Source organism: Anabrus simplex, chromosome 3, assembly GCF_040414725.1.
Source record: "Anabrus simplex isolate iqAnaSimp1 chromosome 3, ASM4041472v1, whole genome shotgun sequence".
Taxonomy (NCBI): Eukaryota; Metazoa; Arthropoda; class Insecta; order Orthoptera; family Tettigoniidae; genus Anabrus; species Anabrus simplex.
The window spans coordinates 284,607,196-284,627,863 of NC_090267.1; the positions used below are offsets into that span (position 1 = coordinate 284,607,196).

The 20,668-nt window shown below is 44.0% G+C and overlaps 1 protein-coding gene across 3 annotated transcripts in view; it reads right to left on the reverse strand.

Annotated features, from left to right (window-relative positions):
* Positions 1-20,668, reverse strand: part of KFase (kynurenine formamidase) — a 238,476-nt gene that overhangs the window by 139,766 nt on the left and 78,042 nt on the right. For all 3 annotated transcript variants that reach the window (XM_068226675.1, XM_068226674.1, XM_067143075.2), the window contains exon 2: positions 6,369-6,459. In XM_068226675.1, coding sequence (XP_068082776.1) covers positions 6,369-6,459 — 91 coding nt within the window. The remainder of the gene's footprint in view (positions 1-6,368; positions 6,460-20,668) is intronic.

A 20,668-nucleotide genomic window follows, 5' to 3' on the forward strand; every position in this document is an offset into this window, starting at 1 on the left:
TCTAGAAGGCCTGAAGCCACAGTGACTCTCTGGAAGTATTTTCTCCACCAGGGGTACAATATGATTTGCCAAGATTCGAGCAATAAGCTAAGGGGAAGGAGATTGCAGGCTAAGGGCTCTATTCAGGATCAGAATTCAGGACAGGTGTCTGTGCGAAATAGGTACGAGCCACTCCAGGTAGAACAACAGAGGGAAGATGAGGGACAGGGAACTGTTGCTGAGATGTGTGGAAGTAGGAGGAAGGGAAAAGGTTGGAAAGGGAAATGTAGAGTACAGGATAGGAAAAGACAGGTGGAACAGGGTCATGGGAAGGAGAAAAGGGAGGAGGAAGTAGCTTCTGCAGCTATCAGGAAAGATAGGGCTGACCAGGAGGGGAGGGGATCAAATGAGGTGGGTAGGGTTGAGGCTCTGGTCATGGGGGATTCCATCGTTAGACACATGGGGAAAGTGTGTGGAGGAAAGGGAACCAGAGTAGAATGTTATCCAGGAATTAGGTTGAGGCAGATGTTGAGGAAAGTAGAAGAGAGGGAGGAGGGGAAGGAGAAGGTGGTAGTGTTTCACTTCGGTACGAACAACGTAAGGCAAGCTGATATAAGTACCAACATAGTTGGAGATGTGTGGGATCTGGTAAATGCAGCATGGGTGAAGTTTAAGAAAGCGGAGGTTGTTATTAGTGGAATACTGTGTAGGAGGGATACTGACTGGAGGGTGATTGGGGATTTAAATGAGACTATGGAGTGGGTATGTGGGAAACTGGGAGTGAAATTTCTAGATCCAAATGGGTGGATAGGAGATAGGGATCTGCGCTCGGATGGCCTTCATTTAAACCGCAGTGGTACGTATAAGTTAGGAAATTTGTTTGGAAGGGTAGTAGGGAGGTACATTCAGGGAAACGGGATGGCCTAGGAAGCGGTGATAAGGGAACAGGGAACTGGAAATCAAGTAGGGATGACATGAAATTGTTAGTGTTGAACTGTAGAAGTATTGTAAAGAAAGGAATAGAATTAAGTAATTTAATAGATAAATATTTACCAGATATTGTAATAGGAGTTGAATCATGGCTGAGAAATGATATAATGGATGCAGAAATTTTCTCACGGCACTGGAGTGTGTATTGTAGAGATAGGATGGGAATGGTGGGAGGGGGAGTGTTCATTCTGGTGAAAGAAGAATTTGTAAGCTACGAAAAAGTTAAAGATGAGACACATGAAATTCTAGGTGTAAGGCTCATTTCTAAAGATAATAGGCAACTTCATATATTTGGAGTGTACAGATCGGGAAAGGGTAGCACGGACGCGGATTTGGAATTATTTGATAGGATAATGAAAAATGGAAGGGTATGTATAGGTATTTTAAGGCAGAAACCCGTTCCAAGATGGACATTCCAGGAATAATTAATGAACAAGGGGAGTGTGTATGTGAGGATCTTCAAAAGGCAGAAGTATTCAGTCAGCAGTATGTAAAGATTGTTGGTTACAAGGATGATGTCAAGATAGAGGAGGAGACTAAGGCCAAAGAAGTAATAAAATTTACATATGATAACAATGACATTTACAATAAGATACAAAAGTTGAAAACTAGAAAAGCGGCTGGAATTGATCAGATTTCTGGGGATATACTAAAGACAATGGGTTGGGATATAGTACCATATCTGAGGTACTTATTTGATTATTGTTTGGTCGGAGGAGCTATACCAGATGAATGGAGAGTTGCTATAGTAGCCCCTGTGTATAAAGGAAAGGGTGATAGACATAAAGCTGAAAATTACAGGCCAGTAAGTTTGACATGCATTGTATGTAAGCTTTGGGAAGGTATTCTTTCTGATTATATTAGACATGTTTTTGAAATTAATAACTGCTTCGATAGAAGGCAATTCGGTTTTAGGAAAGGTTATTCCACTAAAGCTCAACTTGTAGGATTCCAGCAAGATATAGCAGATATCTTGGATTCTGGAGGTCAAATGGACTGTATCGCGATTGACCTGTCTAAGGCATTTGATAGGGTGGATCATGGGGGACTACTGGCAAAAATGAGTGCAATTGGACTAGACAAAAGAGTGACTGAATGGGTTGCTATATTTCTAGAAAATAGATCTCAGAGAATTAGAGTAGGTGAAGCTTTATCTGACCCTGTAATAATTAAGAGGGGAATTCCTCAAGGCAGTATTATCGGACCTTTATGTTTTCTTATATATATAAATGATATGAGTAAAGGAGTGGAATCGGAGGTAAGGCTTTTTGCGGATGATGTTATTCTCTATAGAGTGATAAATAAGTTACAAGATTGTGAGCAACTGCAACATGATCTCGAAAATGTTGTGAGATGGATAGCAGGCAATGGTATGTTGATAAACGGGGTTAAAAGTCAGGTTGTGAGTTTCACAAATAGGAAAAGTCCTCTCTGTTTTAATTACTGCGTTGATGGAGTGAAAGTTCCTTTTGGGGATCATTGTAAGTATCTAGGTGTTAATATAAGGAAAGATCTTCATTGGGGTAATCACATAAATGGGATTGTAAATAAAGGGTACAGATCTCTGCACATGGTTATGAGGGTGTTTAGGGGTTGCAGTAAGGATGTAAAGGAGAGTGCATATAAGTCTCTGGTAAGACCCCAACTAGAGTATGGTTCCAGTGTATGGGACCCTCACCAGGATTACCTGATTCAAGAACTGGAAAAAATCCAAAGAAAAGCAGCTCGATTTGTTCTGGGTGATTTCCGACAAAAGAGTAGCGTTACAAAAATGTTGCAATGTTTGGGTTGGGAAGAATTGAGAGAAAGAAGAAGAGCTGCTCGACTAAGTGGTATGTTCCAAGCTGTCAGCGGAGAGATGGCGTGGAATGACATTAGTAGACAAATAAGTTTGAATAGCGTTTATAAAAGTAGGAAAGATCACAATATGAAGATAAAGTTGGAATTCAAGAGGACAAACTGGGGCAAATATTCATTTATAGGAAGGGGAGTTAGGGATTGGAATAACTTACCAAGGGAGATGTTCAAAAAATTTCCAATTTCTTTGAAATCATTTAGGAAAAGTCTAGGAAAGCAACAGATAGGGAATCTGCCACCTGGGCGACTGCCCTAAATGCAGATCAGTATTGATTGATTGATTGTTCCCTTGTGGGAGGATGTAGCAGAATAACACCCACAGTATCCCCAGCCTGTCGTAAGAGGCAACTAAAAGGGGCCGCAGGGATTCTCAATCTGGGAGCCCACCGGGCGAGTTGGCCGTGCGCGTAGAGGCGCGCGGCTGTGAGCTTGCATCCGGGAGATAGTAGGTTCGAATCCCACTATCGGCAGCCCTGAAGATGGTTTTCCGTGGTTTCCCATTTTCACACCAGGCAAATGCTGGGAGCTCAGGTTGGTGACCATGGTGCTCTGAGCTGGTTCCTGGCATTGCTTCCACGTACTTGTGCCAAGGTTCCTCACTTTCATCCATCCTATCCAACCTCCCTTGTTCAACTCTTATTCTTTTCCGATCCTGACAGTATTAGGCTGTGAGGCCTAGAGAGTCTTTCATTCTCACGCCCTTCGTGGCCTTTCTCTTTCTTTGGCCGATACCTTCATTTTTCTAAGTGTCAGATCCCTTCATTTTTCCTATCTGAGTAGTGTTATACAGAGGATGGTTATCTAGTTGTACTTCCTCTGCGGATCAGTGGTAGAGTTTCAGCCTCTGGATCCCAAGATAGCGAGTTCAAACCCGGCAGAGGTAGTCGGATTTTTGAAGGGCGGGAAAAAAGTCCATTTGACACTCCTTGTCGTACGATGTCAGCAGGTAAAAGATCTCTGGTGGCACATTTGGTGTTTACCTGACAAAATTCATAAAATCTCAGCCATAGACGCCCAAGAGAGTTCCGGTTTACTCGGTCTGCCATCTAGTGGGCCTAGAGTAAAACAGAACGTCAAAATTGATGAGCAGACAGCCAGATGGCGTCAAATTGAAATGTCTGCACACGGTAGCTGAGGCCATACAATTATTATTTATTATCCTCTTAAAACCATCATCACCACCACCATCTTGGTTTACTGGTAGTATAAGTCAAGATTTTAAAGGATAGCTGGAGTCTCCAAGCAGAACTGCTCTAGGGAAACACAATGATACTGTGTATCACTACCAACCATAGCAGACTATAGAAGATGGCTCGCTACCAACCCATGGAGTGCAATGTGATACTGCTGTTTTGAGGTTATGCTTCATTCCTTGCAGTGGAATATTGTGTTACCAATCCTATCAAGTTAATATTCAAAAGTTTTGTAATCTAACCTAAATCTCTCATTGTATTCATATACTTGTTACATACCAGTACAGGCTGTCGTTTGCTTAACATTTATTGAATGGTGAATACCTACACTAGTTCCTCATCACTGTTTCAATCAGAGTCAACCATTTCACTGATCTTCATGATTTAATGCCAAAATATTTAAATACCACTCACTTTGTTGTCACTAATAATATGGATTATGAGTCAAAACTCATGGAAATAATCCCAGTAATATGGGTAACTTTTATTAGCCATGTTGTCTATGAAACAATTTACTAATATTATTAGGAATATCTACTAATAATTTTGACTCATAAACTAATTACTAATATTGTTTGTTTGTCCAACCCTTGTCCCATTTCCCTACGAGGTCAGGTATGAGGTGAGATGAATCTGTCGTGGTGGGTTTTTATGACCGGATGCCCTTCCTGATGTCAACCTCATCACAGGAGTTAATGAGATGAAATGAATGACGTGATATATGATAGTAGAGAGAGGGTGAAACCCGGTGCCGACACATAGCCTATTCCTGTCCAATAACACCAAGGTGTCTGCTCAAGGCTTAACGTCTCCATCCAACGGACGAATCACCGTCAACAGCATCATATGCCCTCACTCCGTATGAGCACTGCAGAGAGGTTTGGAATTTAATCCAGGCTTTTGGCACGCAATCTAGTGATTAGAAATTGTATACCACCACCTCCCCTACCCTGCCGGCCAACATTCTGATGGTGAACATTTTTTCGACCAATGGGACTTGAACCGGCTAACCACGGTGTCAGTTCCTTAATGATCACGGCCACCAGGTGGGCTAACTAATTACTAAATATTGTTAGCTAATAACTCTATGAAACATAATACTAATATAATTAGTTAATATTATTGGTTTCTTACTAATAATGTTAGTGAAAGATGTTTTATGAAACAGGGCCTAGGCAACATATATAAGAGGCAATCTTGATGCTAGAGAGGAGTTGTTTAACAGGAGTTGCTTTGATGAGACTTGTGTGGAAGTCGTGTTAACGAGTGTTTGAATTATGTGAATTGGTTTTGTTGAGTTGGTAGTTAACATGCATTGGTTGCAGTCCTCTTATTCTTTATGATAGGCAGTTGTTCCAAATGGTGGTGTACTGATGTGTGTATAATGTGGAAGTAAATTGTAAATAAAATCAGTGTGCACAAGTGATTTTGTGTGCGTCCTTGTGATTGCATCATGACACAGGAATTGAAAAATGAGTCGGAAATTTCCTAAAAGAATCTGCTGCTCATGAACACTGTACACTTCTCAGTACAATGTTTGAGGTCAAAAAGTTACCGTCTCTTCAGGAACAAACAACGAGATGTCTGTCATATTTCTTTAGTATTCTCCAATTTATTATCATTTCCAAATAAGCAAATATTTCTGCCAATTTCTACCAAGTCCCTACAGTTTGAGGATCTATAATCCAACATTTGTTAAATAACAGTCATAGTATACCGTACTTTGTTCAAACAGTAAAAATATAAAACTTATATAGAAAAAATAATGGAGAATTACATAGGTATCTGGTAGTCCTTCATGGGAGAACAACAAAAGGATTGTGTGGTGGTAATAATGGTCAAAGGAAAATAGTAATGAAGATGATTAAAAAAGACATTATAATCCAAAATATATAATTCCCATGAAACATGACCCTTATTAAACAATTAAGTTGCATCCTTCTGTGTTTCATTTTGTAACATATGAAATAAGTACAAGGATAGTGAGACAAACTACACACTAGTGTTCCTGAAGATCATTAATACAATAATGAGGTAGGACAATATTTGAAAATATTCACATTCAGGAAGAGAAACTGGGAAACAAGGTTAAATCTATTTCAAAGATTCTAGAATCACACCTTATGTGAGCCTGTATGAAGGTTTCAAGTTAATCTACAATATTCACTTTTAAAGCTAACTGGTAGTAACATCTGAGTGGTCTTTCTACCAACTTGTAAGATCAATAACAATGTAATTTGTCTCACCATTTCTTTATTACTAACATCATTATCACTGCCATGAAGCACATTAAACAATACACTAGACAATTCCGAGCATGTGTGTGATCATAATTTTCAATCTAATTACCTTGACGAGCAACAGCAACATGGTTTTTGACAACCTCCTCAGGTGGTAAACGCTGCGACCACATTCGAGGTGAATATTGACGGTCAATTTCCTGGTAAGACAAATCATCATTGAATAAGTTCAATCTTGATCACAAATTTGTTATCTAGGTTATACTTTAATTAGAAATTATATTTCTGTGCTGCTTATTGTTTTGCACCAAATTCTTAGGATTCATTTCCATTAACACCCTATCAAAGATTATTTTTGGTTCATGTTTGTAGGTTACTGTAGTCATGTCCTAGTTCGTGAACCATGGGCAACGGCTGAGTGGCCTAGTAAGTGGTCCTGAGAGTCGGGATACCAGTTGCTATGGAATGGGAGTGGGCATCTCGGACATATTCTGATTCATGGCCCTCCTTGTGCTCAGGCGGCTAGAACTATACAATTCACCGGTGGTCCATAACCCGTTAGAGGAGAGATCCTCACTTGGACTATGTGCAAGTAGGGCAGCATCCTGCTTCATGAATTTACCGAGCTCAGAACACTTTAAGCAAGCCTCGGACCTATGGGAGTAATGGAGTCCCACTCCCATTTGACAGGCGAGGGACTCCTTGGAAACAACTTGGCGAACGAAATGGAATTCGATGGGGAGCTATCAATATTAATGGGGCTTATGGAAGAAAGAAGGTAGAACTGGCTGAGTCAGCAAAGAGGATGCATCTGGATGTGCTGGGAGTAAGTGATATTCGGGTAAGGGGAGATAATGAGGAAGAGATAGGAGATTATAAAGTGTACTTGATGGGTGTTAGAAAGGGACGGGCAGAGTCTGGGGTAGGGCTCTTTATCAGGAATACCACTGCACGCAACATAGTTTCTGTTAGGCATGTAAATGAGCGAATGATGTGGGTAGATTTGTCAGTTGGAGGAATTAGGACAAGAATTGTGTCCGTGTATTCACCATGTGAGGGTGCAGATGAGGATGAAGTTGACAAGTTTTATGAAGCATTGAGTGACACCGTGGTCAGGGTCAACAGCAAGGATAGAATAGTGCTAATGGGAAATTTCAATGTGAGAGTTGGGAATAGAACTGAAGGATACGAAAGGGTGATTGGTAAATGTGGGGAAGATATGGAAGCTAATGGGAATGGGAAGCGTTTGCTGGACTTCTGTGCTAGTATGGGTTTAGCTGTTACGAATACATTCTTCAAGCATAAGGCTATTCACCGCTACACATGGGAGGCTAGGGGTACCAGATCCATAATAGACTATATCTTAACAGACTTTGAATTCAGGAAATCTGTTAGGAATGTACGAGTTTTTCGCGGATTTTTCGATGATACAGACCACTATCTGATCTGTAGTGAACTAAGTATCTCTAGGCCTAGGGTAGAGAAAGTGAAATCTGTCTGCAAACGAATAAGGATAGAAAGTCTCCAGGACGAGGAAATTAGACAGAAGTACATGGATATGGTTAGTGAGAAGTTTCGAACAGTAGACAGTAAGCAGGTTCAGGATATAGAAAGTGAATGGGTGGCATACAGGGATGCTGTAATAGAATCAGCAAGGGAATGCCTAGGAACAACTGTGTGTAAAGATGGGAAAAGGCGAACATCTTGGTGGAATGATGAAGTGAGAGCAGCCTGTAAACATAAAAAGAAGGCTTATCAGAAATGGCTCCAAACAAGGGCCAAGGCAGACAGGGATTGGTACGTAGATGAAAGAAACAGAGCGAAACAAATAGTTGTTGAATCCAAAAAGAAGTCATGAGAAAATTTTGGTAATAACCTGCAAAGGCTAGGTCAAGCAGCAGGGAAACCTTTCTGGACAGTAATAAAGAATCTTAGGAAGGGAGGGAAAAAGGAAATGAACAGTGTTTTGAGTAATTCAGGTGAACTCATAATAGATCCCAGGGAATCACTGGAGAGGTGGAGGGAATATTTTGAACATCTTCTAAATGTAAAAGGAAATCATCATGGTGGTGATGCAAACAGCCAAGCTCATGGGGAGGAGGAAAACGATGTTGGTGAAATTATGCTTGAGGAAGTGGAAAGGATAGTAAATAAAATCCATTGTCATAAGGCAGCAGGAATAGATGAAATTAGACCTGAAATGGTGAAGTACAGTGGGAAGGCAGGGATGAAATGGCTTCATAGAGTAGTAAAATTAGCGTGGAGTGTTGGTAAGGTACCTTCAGATTGGACAAAAGCAGTAATTGCACCTATCTATAAGCAAGGGAACAGGAAGGATTGCAACAACTATCGAGGTATCTCATTGATTAGTATACCAGGCAAAGTATTCAATGGCATCCTGGAAGGGAGGGTGCGATCAGTCGTTGAGAGGAAGTTGGATGAAAACCAGTGTGGTTTCAGACCACAGAGAGGCTGTCAGGATCAGATTTTCAGTATGCGCCAGGTAATTGAAAAATGCTACGAGAGGAATAGGCAGTTGTGTTTATGTTTCGTAGATCTAGAGAAAGCATATGACAGGGTACCGAGGGAAAAGATGTTCGCCATACTGGGGGACTATGGAATTAAAGGTAGATTATTAAAATCAATCAAAGGCATTTATGTTGACAATTGGGCTTCAGTGAGAATTGATGGTAGAATGAGTTCTTGGTTCAGGGTACTTACAGGAGTTAGACAAGGCTGTAATCTTTCACCTTTGCTGTTCATAGTTTACATGGATCATCTGCTGAAAGGTATAAAATGGCAGGGAGGGATTCAGTTAGGTGGAAATGTAGTAAGTAGTTTGGCCTATGCTGGCGACTTGGTCTTAATGGCAGACTGTGCCGAAAGCCTGCAGTCTAATATCTTGGAACTTGAAAATAGGTGCAATGAGTATGGTATGAAAATTAGCCTCTCGAAGACTAAATTGATGTCAGTAGGTAAGAAATTCAACAGAATCGAATGTCAGATTGGTGATACAAAGCTAGAACAAGTCGATAATTTCAAGTATTTAGGTTGTGTGTTCTCCCAGGATGGTAATATAGTAAGAGAGATTGAATCAAGGTGTAGTAAAGCAAATGCAGTGAGCTCGCAGTTGCGATCAGCAGTATTCTGTAAGAAGGAAGTGAGCTCGCAGACGAAACTATCTTTACATCGGTCTGTTTTCAGACCAACTTTGCTTTACGGGAGCGAAAGCTGGGTGGACTCAGGATATCTTATTCATAAGTTAGAAGTAACAGACATGAAAGTAGCGAGAATGATTGCTGGTACAAACAGGTGGGAACAATGGCAGGAGGGTACTCGGAATGAGGAGATAAAGGCTAATTTAGGAATGAACTCGATGGATGAAGCTGTACGCATAAACTGGCTTCGGTGGTGGGGTCATGTGAGGCGAATGGAGGAGGATAGGTTACCTAGGAGAATAATGGACTCTGTTATGGAGGGTAAGAGAAGTAGGGGGAGACCAAGACGACGATGGTTAGACTCGGTTTCTAACGATTTAAAGATAAGAGGTATAGAACTAAATGAGGCCACAACACTAGTTGCAAATCGAGGATTGTGGCGACGTTTAGTAAATTCTCAGAGGCTTGCAGACTGAACGCTGAAAGGCATAACAGTCTAGAATGATAATGTATGTATGTATGTATGTACAAACCTAGTTAGGTGGGGAATGTGTCTTTCTCCATTAATAACTTAAAAGTGAAATAGCATCATTTTATTATTAATAGAGAGAAAATGCTAGTAAATAATAATAAAAACAACACAACATTGATGCTTTCATAGTCCGTACAAGGTTTTCTTGTTTTCTTCACACAGCATAAACCCAAAAGTCCGTATCATGTCTATAATAATAATAATACAAATTCATGATTTTCAGAGACGCCAAGGTGCCGGAATTTCGTCCCACAGGAGTTCTTTTACGTGTCGGTAAATCTACCGACATTAGACTACTGTATTTGAGCACCTTCAAATATCACCAGACTGAGCCAGGATTGAACCTGCCAAGCTGAGCTCAGAGTCTGCCTGAGCTACTTAGACTGGTGTAATAGTAGTAAGTAGAGGAAGAGTTCTGACCTTAAAGAAATAAATCAACCATAAAAGGCAGGAAAACGAGACTCTTTCATGAAACCTAATACTGATGAGAACAAGATTTATCCAAAGAAAGTAAGATAGGAAAGATGAATATGGGGAGTTGGCAAGGCGCTGGGAGTCTACAGTATATAAAGCCCAAAAATATTGACGCTGCACACAGACTTCCATCCATAAAACCTGGACCACAACCGATCATCATGAAGTTTGTTAATCGATAGAAGAAAGAAGAAATCCTCAGTAGCAGATGACAAAAAGACACTAAAAACGAACGAAATCGGATATAGTTTGGTAAATAACATCTATCTCAACGAGCACTTAATGCCTAGGACTGAGACCGTCACCAAAAAATGCCACGAGCTACGGCAACAGGGGAAAATATTTGGCACATGGGTCAGAGATTGCAAAGTGTATATCCGTAAGTTTCAGGACAGTCCTTCAAGGTTAGTGGTAAACCCTGAAGGTCTGCATGAACTTGCTCACTTCAGCTGATCTGGAAACAAAAAGGTAATCTTTCCTTGTGTTGTACCCACTTCAATTCCAAGCTTTCTTCTCTTAATTCTCTAAATTATAAATTATAAATTTACTCATTCAGGACAAATATTTTAGGTTCCCTATGGGAATCAACATCTATACCATTTGATGGCCAGGCAGGCATCTATTTTTGGAAATGAGACATAGCTCTCATAGTCCATTGGCACTGCTGGTGGCTTCAAATAGCCTATGCAGTGGCCTCCACGGTATGAGGACGAGTTCAACTGCGCTAGCGAGAGGACATACGTGCCTAATGCTCCGCTGTCCCTCTCCTCTCACTGAGACCTTCCAGACTTCGAGAGACTACACTACCTGCCCCAACCGGTTACCGCTTCTCGGTACCTAGGGTTAGATAGGGAATCTGTGGACCAGGGACCCGCTTAACAGCGGATAATCCCGCGCCCACTAGTTCGTATTAGAATGTCCCCACACCAAAACACACGGAACCAGGCTCGTAATTCCCAAAAGAGCAATAAATCGCATCGGAAAGAGCAATTTGTCGACGAGCCTGGGACCATTACAGACACAATCGCCGAGCAACTAGAACGTCCAGAGGAGACCGAGAGGGAAGAGACGCTGTTATCACAGCGCTCTGACCAACCGGCTGGCTCCAAACCTACGGCGGAGAATGAGACCCCCCCACGTCTCTACTCGACTGTGGCGACGCTGTACTCACAGCACCTCAACTTCAACACCACATATCCGTGGCTACAGTTTGAGGGCAGCCCCACAGCAATGGCTGCTGGCAGGAATGTTAAGCCAGCCTTTCTTAAGGCTGGCACAGGTAGCCTTGTCACGCGCGGCCCCAACCGGTCACAAATGACCCTCGCTCCGGACACTGACCCCGTAGAGCAGGGAATTAACGTGACAGATAGTGTTTCACTCACGAAACACTACATCCTACACATGACAGGCATACATAGCACTGACACTAACACTAACACCCCCTTGACAGCTAACCGGAGCTTAAGCTCGCACCTACCAGTCCAACCAGTGCCGGCCCGCGCAGAACGCTGTATAGCAGAGCCAGCGACCGGCCTGGCGAAACCTGGGGGCGGCGCGCCGACCAGCCCGGTGGCCCAAGGGGCCAAACACAACACGGAGAGCAACTCTCCCCCCAATGCAATCCACCCCCTCCTACCTAACCTAGTGGTCGCACTGCCAGACGCCGGGAAAGAGGGACCCAGTCCTGCAGACCCGAGCGAGGAGGCGGCCGCCCAGGGAAGGAAGGTTGGGGAAAAGAACCGGACTCGGCGGAAAGCGCCAACTAAAGTCCAACCCTCCCCCAAGCAAGCCAGCAACTCATACTCCGACTCGGATGAGGCTAAACTGGTGATGGACCTATCAAGTTCATCCCAGGAGGCCGACTCTGAAAGTTCGGAGGGAGAGGAGCAGCGCGAACTAGGGGTGACCGAACCCGAGGTCCCAGCCACCCGGCCTGGAAATCAGGGTGACGGTTTTAAAGAGGCCAAAGGGAGGAAGAGGGGTAAGGGGAAAGGGAAAGAACCCCAGCCCCAGAGCCGCAAGGCTCAGAAAGGCGAGGGTCGAAACCCGAGAACCCAGGCCAATAGCTCCACGGTCACTACAAACGACACGCCTATGCCACCACCAAACACAAACACGAGGCAGACATATCAGGAATCACCTCAACCAGCCACCCGTAAGGGGTCTAAACCCCCACCCCTTACGGTATACACAAACAACATCAAGCAGATTGAAATGGAGCTTCTCAAAGAGCTGAAACATGAGCAGAGAAACTACTATTTCTCTAAGCCGAGATTTAATGCGCACGAAGCAGTCCGGCTACACATGTCTAGCTTTGAAAGCTATGAAATCGCTATACAGGTGCTGAGGAGGCTTAATATCACATTTGTAAAGATATTGCCCAACGCTACAGTAAAACGATTCGTAGTGAGAACGCCCAACAGCACATACGAGCCAGGAGATATCGAGCTAGCCATGCAAGCCCAAGGTATCAACGCTCTTACAGTGCACCGGATGCGAACAGGAAACAGACCAGCCAAAGGCTGTCTCTTCCTAGTTGCCGTGGCGGACACCCCAGGAGCAGACAGTCTGAGGAGAATGCGGATGCTGGCGAATATGCTGGTGACAGTCGAGCCGTACCGCCCCCCAGCCACTGGCCCCCAATGTGGAGTGTGTCAGAGGCATGGGCACTCAGGAGCGGCCTGCCGGCTAGATCCCAGATGCCGCAGATGCGCCGCCTCCCACCTGTCTCGCGACTGCCCCCACGGCAGTGACCCCGCGTACTCTCAGTGCGCAAACTGCGGGGGGGAAACACGCGGCTAATTATAGAGAATGTCCCAGCCGCAGGGACTACGAAGCCGCTTACCAAGGCAAAGGGCCAAAGGGAGACAAGCGTGGCAACCCTAAAGCCCAAGCAGGCCCATCAGGCACAGGCGCTTCACGCAAGCAGAAAACAGGCCCCTCAGGTAAAAAGGACCCTTCAGGTCCTCCAGGCCCTTCAGGCTCAAAGGGCCGTAAACAAGGCCACTCAGGCAAATTAGACCCTTCAGGTGGAGGCAAAATTAACTTGCAACCCCCAAGGACGGAGGGGTACACACAACCCTGGGCCCTCAGCCCAAGCACCCCCCACCTCCGTCCAAAGTAAGACCTCCAGGAACTACCCAAAGAAGAAGGCCCTACCCCCAATAACTACAACGCAGGTTAAGCCCACGCACGCTGCCCCCGAGCTGCTCCAGGGCCCCCCCGGGCCAACTCCACCCCCCCCGCAGAAAACCTGCCGAAAAAAGACTAGCATCCGAGGCACCGCCCCCATTGCCCACCCCCAACACCACAACGAGCAGACCCATCTCACCACATACACACAAATCACCAAGCCAGGTACAACAGCCCGAAGGGGACACGGCTGGGAGAACATTCAAGGAAAGGATAGAGGAAATCCTGAAAACCATCTTCCCGAACTTGAACCTCACTGCAATCATAACCTCTGCAGTTATGATAGCCAACCTGCTGCCCTTCCCCTGGCTGAAGGACCTGGTGAATACAATTTACGAACTCCTAACCCAAGATGGCTGAACAACTCAACGAGAATAACAATAATAACAACAATAACAACAACACGCAAGGGCTTCGAGTACTAATATGGAACTGCCAGGGCGTCAGGTCCAGGAAATACGAACTCGAACCCTTCCTAGTCGCGAACACTACTCATGTAGCACTCCTAACAGAAACGTTCCTCCCACCGGGGAAGAAGTTCAACATTAGAGGCTACAAAATACACAGAAGCGATAAGGCCAACGGAGTTGGAGGGGTGGCAGTTATGGTAAGAAAGGACATCAAACATATGGAGGTGGACATACCAGAGCTAGTCGAACTGGAGGCATGTGGAATTGCCATGCCAGTCCGAGGAACACTCATAAATGTCATAGCGGCATACTCCAGACCGAAAAGCCTGAACACACAAGATATAGATGCAGTACTAAAGCTAAATCGAAACACGATCCTAGGCGGAGACCTAAATTCGAAACACGCCAGCTGGGGATGCCTGAAACCTAACTCAGAAGGCACAAAGCTGTACAACCACATGCTATCCCAGGACTATGTGGTAACAGCCCCCAGCGAACCCACGTTCCTAGCGCCAAACGATCAGGTCGACGATATACTAGACATAGCCCTACTGCGACATATTCCTCAAAGGCATAGCATAACGGTAGTGAACGACCTTGGGTCGAGGCACCAACCAGTGATATTTACACTAGATACGAACCCAGAGGAATATGAAAACAACCCCAAGTGTAGGCTCAACTATAAAGCAGCCAAGTGGGGCAAATTCGAATACAAGCTAGACACACTCCTACAGGGAAGTGAGGGTATGCTATTAGACAGCACAGCCCAAATTGACGAAGCAGTCAAAACCCTAGTAGAAGCAATCCAGGCAGCCGCAGCAACGAGCATACCGGAAAGCAAACACAAAGAATACCCACAATTCGAAATTCCAGTCCACATTAAGGAATTAATACGCAAGCGCAACAGCCACAGACGCAACTGGGCACCACACCATAGAGGCTACGACAGAATTATGAAAAATGAACTCAATACCGAAATACAAACCAAACTACAGGAATGTAGGTCGCGAGAATGGAACAATAAACTCCGTCTATTCGACACAAACACCAGGCCTGTGTGGAACCTAGCGAGACACTTCACTCGTGAAACACACAGCATCCCTACTATTAAGGGACCAAATGGCCCGGTATATGAGAACAGTGATAAAGCGGAAGTCATAGCGGACTCGATCGAAGCGGCATTCACTCCGAACGAAATACCATCTGACCCTGCCTTCACCAGGCAAACCGAGGCAAAGGTAGCTGAGTTCCTCGAAAACGCACCTAAGCCGGAGGTTAAGAGGACAAATATACACGAAATTAAATGGATTATAAGCAGAATATTATAATTAAGAAATTAACACACAAAGCCCTAACACTACTTACCAGCATCTTCAATGCAATGTTCAGACTCCAATACTACCCTGAACAATGGAAAAGGGCTAGAATACTCGTATTTGGAAAACCAGGCAAAGACAAGTCAGACCCAAATAATTATAGGCCTATCAACCTCCTAGACGCCCTCAGTAAAGTATTTGAGAAAATACTACTAAAAAGGTTAATAGGGCATATCAAGGAAAGAGGAATAATTCGCAACGAGCAATTTGGCTTCAGGAACGGGCACTCAGCCCCACAACTGCTCACGCGATTCATAGAAGAAGCGACCATAGGTTTCAATAAACGAAGGGACACAGGTTCGGTTTTCCTTGATATCCAGAAAGCATTTGACAAAGTCTGGTACGAAGGCCTACTAGCGAAGCTAATTGACCTCGAATTCCACCCAGGCTATATAAGGCTAATAAAATCCTATCTGGAGGGCCGAGAGTTCCAAGTAGACGTACACAACACGCTGTCCAGCACGCGAAGGATTAGAGCGGGCGTAGCCCAAGGGTCACTTATCGGCCCAATCCTCTTCGTCCTATATACAAATGACATGCCCACTACGGAACTCACTACCACATACCTCTACGCTGATGACACCGCTATCACAGTCCAACACCCACAACTAGCGTGCGCTCGGAAGAGGCTCCAAGTAGCGCTAAGAACTCTCGAGCCATGGCTAACGAAATGGCGCATCAAGGTCAATGTTGACAAGTGCCAAGCTGTGCTGTTCACCAGGAAGAACAGACGCACACACAGACCAGCCAACATTAAACCGCTAAAGCTTTACAATCAGGATATAACATGGCATGATAAAGCCAAATACCTAGGAGTAGTCCTAGACCGAAAGCTCACCATGCTATACCACATCAAAGATATCCAAAGGAAAGCTCAGATTAGACTCAGCCAGCTATACCCTATACTGAACAAAAAGTCCAGTATAAACACAAACGTAGCCATAAATATGTATAAGGCCTTAATTAGGCCAATAATCATGTACGCAGCCCCAGCATGGGGGTTCACTGCAAAGACGAACCTGGATGCGCTAGAACGAATACAAAATAAATGCATTCGAGCAGCGGCCAGACTCCCTTTCGACACACCAATACGCCAACTACGCGATATTGCTAAAGTCAGCTCGATTAGGCGCCATATACGAAAACAAACACTAAGAATGTACACAAGTCATGGGGTAATAAGATCAACCCATTAATAAACGGGATCAGACGCTACGACGTCGACCTTTACAAAAAATATACCACACCGAAACACATTCTGTTCAGCCACAGGGTTGGGGGTACGAAGAGCCGATAGCTGGCTTCTCCCCAAGCTGACACCTAGACACCACTTAAACCACACACTGCAGACAACATGTACCTATGTAAATATGTAAATATGCTCCCATGATTACAGCTGTCTTTAACCCAGGGACCAGGCGAGGAAAGACTGATAAGCATCACAACACGAGAAGAAGACGATGGCAACTCAGCCAGACGGCCAAGGACGAATCAACCACTTCCGCCCCCCGAAAGAGACACGGGAGCGGAACATCAGCCCGCGCCCTATAACAAAGACAGCAGTAATAACATAGTTGCTATTTCGTGTCATTTTTTTATTACTTAGGTAGAGCACTGGACGTGAGCGCAGGCAAGCAAGCCGGCACTCCAAGGAGCACCTGTAAATATATATTTATTGTTCTAATAACCCTAGCATAGTTTCAGATCTGCAGTGACAAGTGTGTTCCAACAACACCGCACAGAGGGACATCGCCAGGCGGAAGAAGAAGACAGCCCCTTGCACCAAGTAAGGCTTGGCTCTCAATCCCCCCTCTCCAAACGGAGACTTGGCACCAGGGACCACTGGCTGCTGGGCAAAGGGACAATCCTGTGGCCCAGAGCCCAGACGCTAGTGGACCTGAGCCGTCCCAGCAGTGACAAGATGGACTGATCCCCATAATAACAAACAATGGCAAGGAAATGGTTATGATTGCATGACACATCTTCCTAACTAACACAACCTCTGGACTTTCCAGCCCACATCCTTGCATGTGCTATCAAAAGCTGTCAGGTTTTACACATAGGCTCTCTCTCTTTTCTGCCTATGTGGTTTTTCCCTGACCCTTCAATACCACACTTCAACACCACCTTACCAAACACAAACTCTTGCCGCGGTAGCAAGTCTAACTCGGAAACCGGCAGATACTCCTTGTATCACTTCCCACTCTTCCCTGCTATCTCTTTCTTCTTAGAAATTAATAGCATGTCGGAGGCCATGTAGATTGAGTCGATGGTCACGGCGGGGGAGCGGGCTACGGGGGCCCCCCGTAAAAAAAAAAAAGCCCTCCACGGTATGCACTAGCCTTGCGTCTTGGGTGGTGTGCTAAGTCCCAACTGATGAGCCTAACTTAGCACACGAGAGCGAAACGCAGGCAACCAAGAATGAGTTAGCTGGAAAATTTATAATGTCCAATAATGGACCATTATATTGGTATTATAAATTTATTCATTCAGGACACATATTTTAGGTTCCCTATGGGAATCAACATCTATATCATATATACACTTCAACCAGTGTGTACCACAGATGAGAAAGAACTATTCCCTATCAGACTTGAAGAACAAATTACAGAGGAAAACACCATAATAACTGGTGTTATTCTACCACCCCCACCAAAGATACTCTTGTAAAAGAAGCTGAGGAAATCTGTGGGAAAACATGTGTGACACTGATAGAGAAGGAAAGACCTTGGTGGAATGACTGTGTGAAGACAGCAGTAAAACAAAGAATTATGCTGAAAAGAAAATCAGATCATGTAAACCAAACAATGGGAAAAAGAAGAAATGAAGTAGAAATTGAAGAGTGAGCACAGTAATATTGGAACAAAAAGTTTGCTGTAAAATGACTAGTCCAAGAAGAAAAGAAAAAATTCTGGAATGACTTTACTACCAGGGTAGAGGAGACTGTCAAGGAAGTAGGAAGCTACTATACACAGTAGTAAATATTTAAAGAAGTGAATATGAAAACATCCTTGAACTGGAAACAAATATTAGTAGTTTGATAAGAACAGGAGAAGGGATCAGAGAGGAAACAAGGAGGTACTTCAGCATGTTGTTAAATGGAGATAGAGAAAACACCAACAATATTGTAATAATAATATTATCAATTTTACATCCCACTAACCACTTTAACAGTTTGCAGGGATGCCAAGGTGCCAAAATGTTGTCTCACAAGCGTTCTTTTACGTGCCAGTAAATCTACCAACACAGGTCTGACATATTTGAGCACCATAAAATACTACTGGACAGAGCCAGGATTGGACCTGCCAACTTGGACTCAGAAAGCCAGCACCTTAACCAACTGAGCCACACAGCCCAGCACCAACAACTGTAGAATAGATGAAATCCAGAAAGACCAACCCCTATTAACATGGCTTGAAGTTGAAACAGTGCTAAAAATCATGCAAAATGATGTCCTCAGGCTTCGATGATCTCACCTCAGATACCCGGCTAAAATTGGCTATACAGAATGCTTTCAGTGATCTGGGAAGAAAACAAAATCCCAGAATGGAGAAGAGGAATCATCATCCCACTGTTTAAAAAGGGAAAAAGATGAAAGTGTGAAAACTATTGGGGCATAATGCTGTTGCCACACACCCTTAAACTGCTTGAAAAGATCACTGAAATGAGATTTAGGAAGATAGTAGAACCTCCACTTGAGGAAGAACAACACAGATTCAGGAAAGATCGAAGTACTATGGATCTCATTTTTGCCATAATAATGCTTACAGAAAAGTACTGAGAATATGGAAAGAAACTTGTGATTACATTTTTAAGACATTAAAAAGGCCTACAACAGCGTCCCTCAGAACAAGATCTGGGAATGTCTGGAAGATCTCAAAATGCCTGCCGAAGTATCTGGTTTGTGACAGATTTGTAAAAAAAAAAGAAAGAAAAAAGTGTTGTATTTGGACTGGTGGACTTACAGAAGACAGTCATTTGGAATTTGAATATTGCTAAACTGTAAAGGGTTGTTATCGTTGTTGTTGGGTGATAGTTTGTAACATTGTGAAACTCTTGTGACTTGGACTGTCAGAACAGGGGGTGTCTGCCCCTGTCGATGCTAGAAGGACGTTCTAGTTGTTTACTAGTTTCTTAAGTTGAAAGGTTCTCAATAAACTCTTCTGTATGAGAAAATAACAGGGGTTTTGAATGGTGAATCTGGGTGGCGAGAGGTAAACTTCTGTGGCCTGATTGGTTACCTGGTGATCGGACCGGGGCCAGCTTTCGACGTCTTTTGCCTCTCTCCGGCCCAGTGAGTGGACGCACTTCTGCGATCCTCCCACCCAGGATGGCCCACCTTGGGGTAAGCACAGTTGGTTTCTCTTCCATCTTAATTTAAATTCATGTTTGTTTCTATTCACTTAGGAGTTTATCCCTACTTGCCCTGACTCACCACTTATTATTAAGATGCCTTAGCTTTTCAATTGGGCCTGACTGTTTGATTTTGGAGGCAATTTCCATTTTCTTTTGGTTTTGTGAGCAGTGTAATTAATAAATGAATTTTATTTACCTTGGGGTTTGACTTGACTCGACTTATTTCCTGTGGCTCCTTCGGGAGCATAGAGCTTCGATGAATTTTCGTCAGTAGACTCTGCTGCGGGCCATCCAACGTAGTTCTCCCCAGGTCTTTCCTGCCTCACTTGCCTCCTCCAATAAGGATCACTTCCAGGTCTGCCATGGTCGACCCCGCTTTCGTTGTCCCTGCGGATTCCATTCCAGGGCTTGCTTCTCAATGGCTCCATCCTGTTTTCCCAACATGTGTCCTATCTACCTCCACTTCCGCTGTTTGAGCTGATTTCCAATGGGTGTTTCCCCAGTCACTTCCCATTGATCTTCGTTACTAATCATGTCTGGCCAATGAATGTTTAAGATCCTATGCCAACACTGGTTTACAAAGGTTTGCAGCATCTTAGTAATTCCTGTAGTGACTTTCCAGGTCTCACATGCATAGAGGAGGACTGACTTGACGTTACCGTTGAAGATCCTCAATTTTGTTCGTTGAGATATGGCACGGTTTTTCCACAGTGGATAGAGCTGCACAAATGCACCATTAGCCTTCCTTATGCATGACTTAACATCCTCTGTAGCTCCACCTTGTTTGTCTATCATACTTCCCAGGTAGCAAAATTGGTCTACATTTTCAATTTCCTGTCCATCTAGACAAAATCGTTCTTGGGTATTTGAGAACAGCCTCATATCTTTGGTCTTACTGGAATTAATCTTGA